The sequence below is a fragment of the Perna viridis genome, chromosome 2 (genome assembly GCF_037379345.1).
Source record: "Perna viridis isolate PV_CMFRI_1.1 ecotype Kerala chromosome 2, ASM3737934v1, whole genome shotgun sequence".
Lineage (NCBI taxonomy): Eukaryota > Metazoa > Mollusca > Bivalvia > Mytilida > Mytilidae > Perna > Perna viridis.
The window spans coordinates 31,989,893-32,001,523 of NC_142446.1; the positions used below are offsets into that span (position 1 = coordinate 31,989,893).

At 32.2% G+C, this 11,631-nt stretch overlaps 1 protein-coding gene across 1 annotated transcript; it reads left to right on the forward strand.

The window, feature by feature from the left end:
* The first annotated feature begins 5,127 nt into the window (after positions 1-5,127).
* LOC148624657 (uncharacterized) lies at positions 5,128-11,421 on the forward strand. The gene is made up of 5 exons (XM_088567461.1): positions 5,128-5,276; positions 7,492-7,600; positions 7,960-8,059; positions 9,460-9,535; positions 11,177-11,421. Exons 1-5 carry the CDS (start codon positions 5,268-5,270, stop codon positions 11,189-11,191), a joined length of 309 nt encoding a protein of 102 aa, XP_088423587.1. The 5' UTR covers positions 5,128-5,267; the 3' UTR covers positions 11,192-11,421.
* The last annotated feature ends 210 nt before the right edge of the window (positions 11,422-11,631 follow it).

Genomic DNA, 11,631 nt, shown 5'->3' on the forward strand with positions numbered 1-11,631 from the left:
TTTTGTATTATTTTTTTCATAATATTTCACTACCCCAGCAGTGCTAGAGGTTGTCTGACAAGTCTAACTCGTGTGACATCAACTCATTCGAATATCAAAAGATGTCTATTGAACATCATAAAACTTCCTTTCTTAACCTGTAAAGACATCTATAGAAATTCAAATTACTTGAAGTAACATAGCTTTATGATGTCGCTTTGAAAAACCTGTCTTTTTGTGTATATTTACATCAAATATTCAAAGAGCTGTTCCAACATTCCAACAGACAAAATTATTTTTATATATTTAAAATTAAAACTGCATTAAGCCCAATTGGAATTTCTTATCTCTGTTGAAATTTTGAAACTATTTCTAAGAGTTCGCAAGAAAACCACATGCAGTTTAAAATTGAATTATTTCGAAAAATTAACTTATAATATATTTTTTTCGAAGAATTATAAAACTCGAACGGTAATATCCTATGTTTATACGGTGATTTTTTTATCGTCTTGATTTAATTTCTTTATTTCAGATAATGTTCCACCATTTCACCATTATTTACTGAGTTTGTTTGCACCATGAAACTTTTTTTGAATGATTGATTTCACCATAGTGTGAAATGTCATTACGACACACATTTGTGATTTGTGCAAGAGAGCTGCATTATTGTTGCTAGACCATTACCAAATTATACTCACTTGCAGTATGATGGGTGCCGCTGGCGGAACAGGACATGCGTCTTATCCTCCCAGGAACACTTGATGTCACTCCTGGTTTCTTCAAGGAGTTCATTCTGCTAGTGCTTTATTTTGCAAGATGTCCTGTTTTCCTTATCTTCAATTTTTATTTGTAATTGTATTTTATTATTTTTGCTACATTGTTGATCGTCGTTGTTTTCTTTTTCTACGTTCAGGTCACGTGCTTTGATTTTGACGTTTCTGAATTTTCCTATTATTGAGGCATCAATATTTTTTGACTCTCTGTTACTCCCTATCAGTATAGAACATCCATATTTTTTAGGCAAGTTTAAGGATTTACACAGTGTCTCCTGCTTGATAAATATTGCACCGTTCGTAATTAGAAATGGGACTCTACCTTCTTATATTTGCGATACAATTCAATGATCAGGTCATGAATATTGCACAGTCAGTGACTGGATATTGAGGAATTATTGGGTGATTGTTTCCGATGATGCAAGACAGCAGCAGAGAATAACAGAAACAATGAGCTTTAAAAGAATAGTGAAAGAACTGAGATAAAAAAAATGGATAGAAAATTTTTAGTGTATACAAAACCCTTTTTCATCGAATTTTAGAGGAAGATATAGATCAAGTGGAAAATATAGGTGAGATCGAAGAAGAAGTTGGAAGAGCGTTAAAGACAATACATGAAAACGTCCACAGGAAAATAAAGCATAACATTAGAGCTAACACCAGGGAAATTGATTGAAACATTTAATAGCTAAGGGACGAAAATATGACCATAAGACTAGAAAAAGCAAATGATTAGCAAGACCTTCAAGAAAGGTTATAGGACAGGTTTTAACAACTGGAGAAAATAAACTTTTATACATGTGCTAAACATGTTTTTCAGTAAGAATAGACAAAATACTATGGAATGAACAGGCAAGGTTTAGGCCAAATAAAGGAGATAGAAGAGTTTTATACTCTGAGAAGCAATTAAAGATGAACAAACAAGTAGATGGAGGTCGCCAATATACATAAGTTTTACAGTTTTTAAAAGTCATTCTATTAAATCGAACTTAAAAGAACGCATGGAAGTCCATAAAGAGCGTTGGAAAAAGATAATAAGAACCAAGAAGGCCATTTATATATAAAATATTCAAGTGCATTATCACCAATCAGGGAGAAAGATGTGAATCGCTCAACATAAGGTCAGGAGTGGGACAGAGTTGTGTAATAACAGAATTTCCTTCCGTTAAATGCCGAAACCACCTACAGACAAAGAAAGACGAAACGAAAGGGGATATACGCAAAATAAAATTTCTTTGAGTAATCATAAACAATAAACGAGGAGGAAGTAGCGACACATATGATACAGACGACAACGAGGTTATTCCATTGCCTTTTCCGGACAACAAGATTACAACTGTATAAACCATGATTGGTAAAAGAAGTATTTCTGTATTCATGTAAAACATTGAATCTCACAAACCTTACTAGAAAGAGACTAAATTCTGAGGAACTTCAATTTCTACATGTCATAAAAATAAGATGGAAAAATTTTAAATCACCAATCAAAACAGTAAAGAAAGTGACAATTAAGTTATAAGTTCCCTAATATCCAGTCATCAAAACCAGGACTTATGCACTTTTCAGTTAGAGATACAAACATTGATCAAATTTTAATACTCTACATTCTCTATTTTCAATCGTTATGCCTTATTCGTGCTCTTTTTGATTACCTTTCGAATCCCGCTTCCCTTGATTTGAGTGTATTTTGAGTTATAAAAGTTATGAATTTGAATATGGTGTAGCCGTTAACCTGTTGTTACAAAATTTTTAAGAAGAATAGTAATCACAATGTACATTTTAACGTCAAGGGTGTTTTTTTCTGATAATCATCTATGTCACAAAGGTAAAGACTTGTAACATGATCTGCAGGTTAGGTAGATTTTTAAATCATTTCTAAGTACAGTCTTTGAGAATTCAAGGACCTCGGCTTTCACTTTACTTAAACATTAGGTGAATTTCAGATAGCGGAAGTAAGTAAGAATTATCATTTTATACATGATTTGTTTTAATTTAATTTTAATAATTTAAATAATTGATTGCTTTTTTGCTTTTTGCATTTTTATTTATAGAATTGACGTTGTAATAGTTTATTGTGAAGAAATTTATTGTTTGTAATATTTTGCATCTGTTCTGTTTTTTACTATTGTATTTAATACTTTAAAGCTGGTACATACTAAAAATGCATTTTTGATACCAAACAATCAAAGAAAACAAAGTCTTATGCTCTTGCGTGAAATTTTTCATTTGAAGACATAATGTTGAAATTTATGTATGATATTCGATAGTGATTGTTGAGATACAAATTTCAATACGCACCTGGAAATTTCATATGAAGGAAGTTTGATCTACCATTAAAACGTTAATTTAAAAATGCACTTCCATACGACGTGTAAGTCACATTTTTGATCTTGAATTTCCACTGTTGTATGTATTATGGATATGTTTTATTATCATAATCTAATTCGGTCAATTTTGGATACTTTCCAAGTTATTTACTACGGTTACATCATGATACTTTGTTGACATGAATGATTTCGCACTAGTGCGAATAGTGGTTGACACAAAGTTATTACATTATCGATGCTAGATCAGAACCGGATGATAGTCACTATCAATAAAATTGGTGCCTTGGTGGAGCACGACATGCTTACTCTTCCAAAGCACCTGATGTTATTCCCGGTTATTTGTGAGAGGTCATATTGCTAGTGCTTTGGGTGTTTTGTGTGACGTCTTTTTTCCCTTATTTTCAGTTCGATTCGCTATATTGTGTATGTAGATAGTCTATCTTCATGTTTTCACGTTTAGGCATTGTTTTTTTTAAACATCCCACTGATGATGCTTCGGTATTTTTCGCCGATAGTTGAAATAACTCCAAACCGCAGACCGATTTGAATTTAGTTTGCTACTTCCGTGTACAAATTATTGTTATGCATCCTTTTGATACACATGTATATATATTTTTTTTAATTTTGTGATCTCCAAACTTATATAGTGTGGAAATAATTAGGCATCATATTTTCATCATTAAATTTACGCACATGGATTTTTTTGTTAATATTATTTTCTGTTTCACAAAATATCAGCCGTGATATTTTAATGACCGTGTATGTTATTGATGTTATCGATATGATAGAGGTAAATTAAATGTCAATGATGCGTGAAAACTGTAACAACGAGGTTGAAGTTCGAGCAATATTTTACAAATGCACATAAATTCTTTGTTTATGTTAGGTAGATTTATCACTGTTCTGAACTACAACGTTTTGTATTTATATTAAGTTATTAATTAAAAACAAATACAATTTAGTTGCAACTACTGTCGTATGTGCACAATAAATACTTATTTAAACAGGCCTTCAAATATAAAAGAAGCAGTGAAATCGTTGCATTATTTGTACTTCTTCCGCAGTTACTAGTTATACAGATATATAATTGAAAGATTTCCACTATGGTTTTATTGTAACAGGTGTCTTTTAAATCCGAATAAGCGTTTTATACAAAATATTTAACAAACTAAACATTTACATTATATCATACCGATGCACAAAATTGGCGACAGGCGGAATTACAATAAAACAATATCGATGCACAGAATATTACATTTCGAGAACACCCGGAGCGTTTTCAACCACGGCTGATTGATGTACGTGCTTGATCAAATACATTAAAAAACAAAGCAAACTGAAAATGAAAACAATCAAGATGTAAATTCCGAAAACAATCAGCCAATGCAAGCAGAAAACATAATACAGATTCATCAGTTGGCGAGTTGCATCCATCTTTGTATTCATACTTAACGCGACATGTGAATTGTCATTGTAAAATTAAAATCTTAGTGCACGAATGAAGAAAATGTTTAATTTAGAAGATCTAAATTTAAAATGTCAATAAAGTGTAAGCAACGCACACTCTCATAATGAGTAAATTTATGTCGTTCGATACAGTTAAAATGAGTTTTTAGATTGTAATTTAGTTTGTTTAGTTTTATTCTTTGACAACTTATCTCACAATTGTCTCGTCGTATTTAAATTAATATTGACATACCAATTCTTATCCATTGAAATAAATAACTAATTGCATGGCGTATTTGCATGCACCATCGAATAATCATATACCGTAATAATAGCTAAACGCCTTTTGTATTGAAACATAAAGTTTAAAATCGGTCTGTCTAAAAAATCAGGTAGAGTGCGATTCATTACATATCAAGATAATGAATGAAACTGCTCTGCTCAGTTACATTTGTTACGCCCTAAAACAATTTTTTCCTTCGTCCATTTCCTTGGATCTACTATACATCGTGAAATATTTTTTAACTGATTATAGTGAGTTTTAATGAGGCCTATTGAATAATTTCCAATCAAAATAATTTTGGGATAAAGATATGCTCAACCTGTATTTTTTTAGACGGAGCTGTAATTTAATATTCATGTGTTTAATGTATATCTTACCAATTGTTTTAACATTCTTAATTGTCAATGTGGTTTAAATCCGTTAAGTTTGTATTGTTGTTAATATCTGCCTTGACAAAGAATGGCGGCGGTAAGAAATAATTTAATTTATGTTCCAATATTACTATGTATGACTAATATATGATTCCTGTAAAACCATTTTAGAATCTTTCAAGTGGTTACTTTTGTTGGATATTTTTTTTCTTTCATTATTTTTCTCCACAAGGCTTCCAGATTTGTAAACTAACACGAAGCTTAATTGATCAATGGTTGCAGACAATTTTTGTAAAATTAGCAAGATATCATTATCACGAATTGTGAAAAATATAATGGAAACATAAATATTAACGACTTTATTAATGACCTTTCAACATTTAGCTGAAATTGAATATTCAGCAGTGTAATTCAACACATGAACATTTCATACATAACATCAAATGAACCACAAATTTGTTCCTTGTAAATTAATAAAAACATTGGGAAATGACTCAGTAGGCGTTATATTTTGTTATTGACGATTCATATTACGTATTAAATTGAAAAAAAAATACAAGAAAGTTTTGAACATCCGGAGAATGTAATGGAAATTACACCATGTGGGTGCAATATCTTTTTCTTTTTTTGCAACAGCAAAAATATTATATTTTCTTAAAATTTGACATTGGATTTTTATTTCTATCAGTTTATATCTGTTATGCTATAAACAGCAAATCGTATTTTTCTTTGTAAAACAAATATTTGGTATATAATGGCCACCTACATCAAGTACAGTGTCGTAGTTCCACTGGTTTACCACTGATTTGACATTAAGGAGACTCAGCTACACTGGTCAATACTACCAGTTTTTCGTGGAGTCCGGGTTGCTATTATTATTATGTTTTATTATTATGTTATTATTATGTTGTTCATTTGTTCATTTGTGTTTTTGTGTGTCTTGTCTGTTTCCTTAGTCTAGTCTTTCCCTCGGAAAATGAGTATTCGTAAGTTGTTCTAATCAAAGTCTCTTTGTTTTTCACTTCCTGTTTAGACTAATCTCACAACAAATAGGCATATACTATTATATTTCTCACAATATAGTTTCAGAAATTAAATGGAATAAAAAAACACATTGATTGGAACGTGATAAGTGGACACTTTGTTGTTCAAACTATTGTGTTGTTTCAAAAGTTCATTAGTATTTAAATTTTGAAGGCATGTAAGTTGTCTTACGTATTTATTAAATACTTATTATTTTATTACCTTAATTCGCTGGTTTCGAAAATGAAAATTATTATACTTAATCAACGCCCATTCGTACGCGCTTCCGTTATTGTTTTTATCATAACTATAATTAATAAAGAGTGCATACTTTTTAAATTATTGAATTTTGAAGTTGATCAGGGTTATAAAAACCTTTTTATCTTTTCTTTGAAAAAAAAACAAAAACAAAAACAAAAACAAAAACAAAAGGACAAATGACAATATCAGCATAAAAATCGGGAAGTTGGAAACAACCGCAACTGTCCTGACTTGGTACAAGTATTTCCGATGGGGATTGTGGGTATTTTAGAAATGACCTAACCTAGTCATCAATAGCCTGGAGAAGTTTTACTAAATTTTGTTTGACAAATAACAATATTGTCATGTTATAATAAACAATACAAACGTGTCAAAAAAAAAAACAAAACAAAACAAAAAAACAAAAAAAAACCACCAAAAAAACAAAAAACAAAAAAAGGGGGGGGGAGATGAGTACAAACAAAGAGAAGTTTTTGCTCGTTTCTCTCTGTTGATTATGCCCGGATTTCGTGTTAAACCTCCCGCTTCAATATAGATTAATTATTTCCGGTATATTTCTTCATGAACGGGCACCATTAGATAAACTAAATACATTTACACTAAGTAAACGAATGTGCAGAGTTCTAACAAAATTTCATCAGATTCATAATAACTCTTGAACTTTGTGGGAAAGACATGTCAAGTTATAGATGGAAATAATGATATACAAGTAAAACCTACAGAAATGTATGTTTTAGCGTAATAACATTGCGGAAACAAATCATTTCAATACCATGTGAACATCATCTTGTTCTGAATATTGATGACGTCAACTGAAACACACGGAATCTTGACATTATTGGTTACGTTTTTGGCAAATCGAATTCCATAAACAAAAAATCGTAAAAAAAATAGTTGAGGTACTTCAAGATTAAGGGAAACAGAGCCGTCCTTTACAAACAATTAGTTAATCTACCTCAACAGAGTTGTTTGATTCATATTATCTACCTATCAATCATTATCTTATATGTATCATTAACTACGAACAGCCACCACCTCAATATAACCAGGGACCACCACCACAGTATGGTCCACCTCCCGGAGGATATGGTCCACCACCCCCCGGAGCATATGGGGCACATCCGGGATATGGTTACGGTAAGATATAGTCACGTTCAATTTTTGTTCACACTACATTTCGTATTAGTCTCCTTTCCTTTTTTTTTTTGAAACAATTTTGTCGACAGACAACAGATTTAGCGAAATATGTATGTAGTCCATGCCATATTTGCTGCAAAAGCATTTCAATTGTTAATTTGTCTTATAACACTTAACAAATTATTAGACTTCACTACTAGACTTTAAGTTTCTTAATTCCAAGACAACGCCAAGATTAACATGTTTTACTTTCAATCAGTAGTTGCCTTCGATATTAAACTGTTGATGAAATCTTCTAACGGCTCAGTTTGCCTTTAAGAAGGCAGGTTTCCATTATTTATGAATTTTCTCTACTTCAGGTCCCCCACCGCCAATGCAACAACAACAGCAACAACAGCAGACAACAGTTGTAGTTGCCGGGGTTCAGCCTACTACGATCGTACAGACGAGAAAAGAGAGGTATGTGTATAAAATATATTCAGGCTTAATGTAAACAAAACCAAAAGTGAATGAAAAATTGTTCTATTTTATTTTCAAGTTCTTTTGTCTGCGTTATTCAGAGATACATATTTACAGTCGGCCCAGTTGTGGGTTATCAGTTTCCGAACCAGGTCCTTCGAATCCCTTTTTTACTGAAGGCATGGACCTTTAATATCTTTTATTGACACTTTATTAAGGACCTATCATTTTCATTCTGTGGGTCAAACCTTTGTTTTAAAATTTGAAAAAAGTCCTTGCCCTATCACCCTTGAAAGCTAATACGAACTCCTGTTTATCTTAACTTATAGCAAGAACCTAATAAGAACCCGAGCGAGGTTTAAATTTACAAATTTGCTGGTTACAAATACAATTTTCAAACTAATTAACGTATGATCGGGACAAGCATAAAAAAAAACCCAAAACCCTACTGGAAATGGAAGAACGAAGAATCTTATTAGTAATCTTTAATTCGGACTTAGTACTGGAATAAAACTTGATAGTTTTTTTTTAATGTAAAATATTCTACGATTTATTGAAACTAATGTAGTATGTATAAACAATGTGTAAACTTACCTCTCTAGAAATATGGCTTGAAATTGAATGCTCATTAACTAAACTTTCATTGATGACACAAAAATGACTACAGTAATCATAAATCGTTTTTTAACTTGAATTAAGTAAACCACCTTAATTCAGATATTCGGCAATCAATAAATAGTGTGTAAATGATATGTGTAAATGAAATGATCATATTTCATTGAGTTTGAATATTCAGATTTAGCTTTTGAAAAACATCTATATCATTCAAATTGTAAAAAAAATCTAAAGTGGAAGCATCCTCCCAAGTCAGGGTTTTGAGTCCACCTCGCTTCCTCAAACCCCTGACATCACTCATTTATATTTAGCGGGTATCGTCCAGCCAATTCCGATTGGTTGCTTCTCCGGGTGAGAAGCACCAATGAAAATCGATTTAACATAAAATGTCTGCGGGAAGGTAAACAATAATACGAGGTAATGGACGATCCAATATAGTAACTGAAAGTTGTATTATGTGACAAATGATACAGTATGAGCAAAAATGATAACTGTAGATTCTGTTTAGAGTCTTTACTGAAAAAAATGACGTTATGTGTAGCCACTTTGTAAGTTATATCGAAGAGTTTCTATTACGAGTGATTTGATTGGATTTTGGATCCGGGTTAAATTTAAGTTACTCACTAGATGGCGCTGGATGACACCCGCTAAAAATGAATGAGTGATGTCAGGGGTTTGAGGGAGCGAGGGGGGACTCAAAACCCTGACTTGGGAGGGTGAAGTGGAGATAATCACATATTTTTCCTTTGTACAATTTGTTAATTTTAGTGTATTTTATTTTACAGATTTTCAGATCAAATCTGTGTCAACTGTATCATAACTTTATTTTTCCCGTTCTGGATCATTGTTTGGATCATAATGGTAAGATTTAAGATATTATCTTCTAATGATAGGTTAACTTTTGTTCTTATAATCCATCTCTTTTGGTTGTACAGAAAAGCAGTTAATATCAGTTTATGAAATACTTTTGATTATGATTTTAATATAGTTTTGCATGAGTGTCATACACAATATTGAAATAATGTCACAATTATTATTGTGTTTTATGGTTGTATTTCGATTGTTTCGTTGTTTCGAATTTCGCAATTTGGTCATGTACTTGGGTTTTGTTTTATCTGAATTTTCCCATCATTGATGCTTCGGTATGTTAGGCCAATATTTTCAATTGGACTTGTATTAAGCATATGCATCATGTCAATGTCAATTGTATTGAATAAAAAACATGAAATACTTAGGATTTCAACTCACACACACAAAGTAACCGTACCCGAAACAGTGACTAAACATTTACAACTTAAAATATAATGTACTGATGCTTATTATATATGCTAAATAAAGTTTTTGTTTGTTGGGGTTTAACGTCCGAGCAGCAATATTTCAGCTATATTCAGACGATGAACATAAAATTGATGATAAAATGAACATGAAATGATGATGAAATGAAAAAGGGATGGGACGCAAGGACAATGGGGTCGACAAATTTTGATCGCCACTGGAAATAGGGAGAGGTGGTTAGGGTCGGGCAATTTGGCCTCTTGTGGCGGAGCCCTATGGTTCCTACTCCTGGAGAATACCACAGTAGTGTTCTTTAACGTGCGAGGAACGTGGCATCTTTCCCAACACGGTGCACCGCTATGGTTTGCGGTCAGGTTTTCCGTATTATAGCCTGACAACCCCAGCATGTAACACGCCAGGGGTACCCCATTCCACCACCTGGGGCACACATCCCAGTTGCTTTGTGGGCAGAGCGCCCTAGCGCCCAGCTAGGGTTCTGAGCACAATTTAGTCGCCTTTTACGACAAGCTTAGCGCTGCTGCAGGCCTATTCTTTAAACACCCGGACCTGCACGGGGCGCTATATAAAGTATTGTTGGTGTTCAAGTAGTTTATTTAAGTTCTGTTCCCATTATCTCCTACATTTTCCAGACGAGTTAATGACTAAGTGACGACAAAACAGTAGTCAAAGCTACCTAATTTGTATATGGAGTTGCACTCAATCATGTATTTACTGTTAGTTGCTTCTCTGGGCCAAAGAAACTTCTTTGTTAGTAGTAAAATTATGCTTTAAAGTTTTAAGACACAAGGTTATTGATATGCAAGACATGTAAACATGAGTTGTGTCAGATATCGATATGCATTTGGTGACCAGAAACATTCTCTTTGTGCTTCATCCAAAATAACTTTAGTAAATAGTATGTAGTGTAACAGATCTGCATTTGAAGTAGCTTGGTGAAATTTTATAATGCATTCGCATTAAATGTATTTTAAAAAATTGCAAAAAAACCAAACAAAACAAAACAAAACAAAAACAAAAACAAAAAAACATAAGAATAAAATTGACAAATTGCTTGACATTCTTTCAATCTAAAATACAAATATTTTTAGCACGAAATATGAAAATGTGAAAGATTTGACGAGGTATACACTAGTTTAGATTTTAAAAATGGTAACAAAACTGTTATTTTGGCTTTGTTAATAAATGTATATATTTTTCTGTTTTCAGTGCATCGTTGAGTAAAGAGGAGTTAAACTTGCTTCAAACACATCTTCTGCTCAAACTATGTTTCTTATTGATGAAAGTGTTTTAAAGTATGTTTTAAAGTATAACTACAATGCAATTTAGCAATACCAACATGCAAATTAGATTTCTATAAGTTTTTGTATTTTTATTCTGATATATTTTTTATATGTTCATGCAAAAGTGTTACTGTGAAATTTGAAATAAAAAAAGTTGTTTTCCGCACTATAGATACGGAAGTCAAGTAATTGCATTACCAAAATGTATGAGAACTGAACAACTTGAAGGCTTTCTCTTAAAGTGGAATAGAGCTCTGTGTTCAAATCGAACCAATTTTTGGCTGTATAATTTGTTCGGATTGGACAGATGGTCTACCTAGGGTTAGGTTTTAGAAGATTTCAATGTATACACTAAAATATGCTAGCATTTGAATACTATTC

What these genes read in the sequence shown, in the direction of transcription:
- LOC148624657 (XM_088567461.1), top strand. An exon ending in ACATCCGGGATATGGTTACG is followed by an intron (nt 7,601 to 7,959) that starts GTAAGATATAGT and finishes TCTCTACTTCAG; the next exon opens with GTCCCCCACCGCCAATGCAA. An exon ending in GTACAGACGAGAAAAGAGAG is followed by an intron (nt 8,060 to 9,459) that starts GTATGTGTATAA and finishes TTTATTTTACAG; the next exon opens with ATTTTCAGATCAAATCTGTG.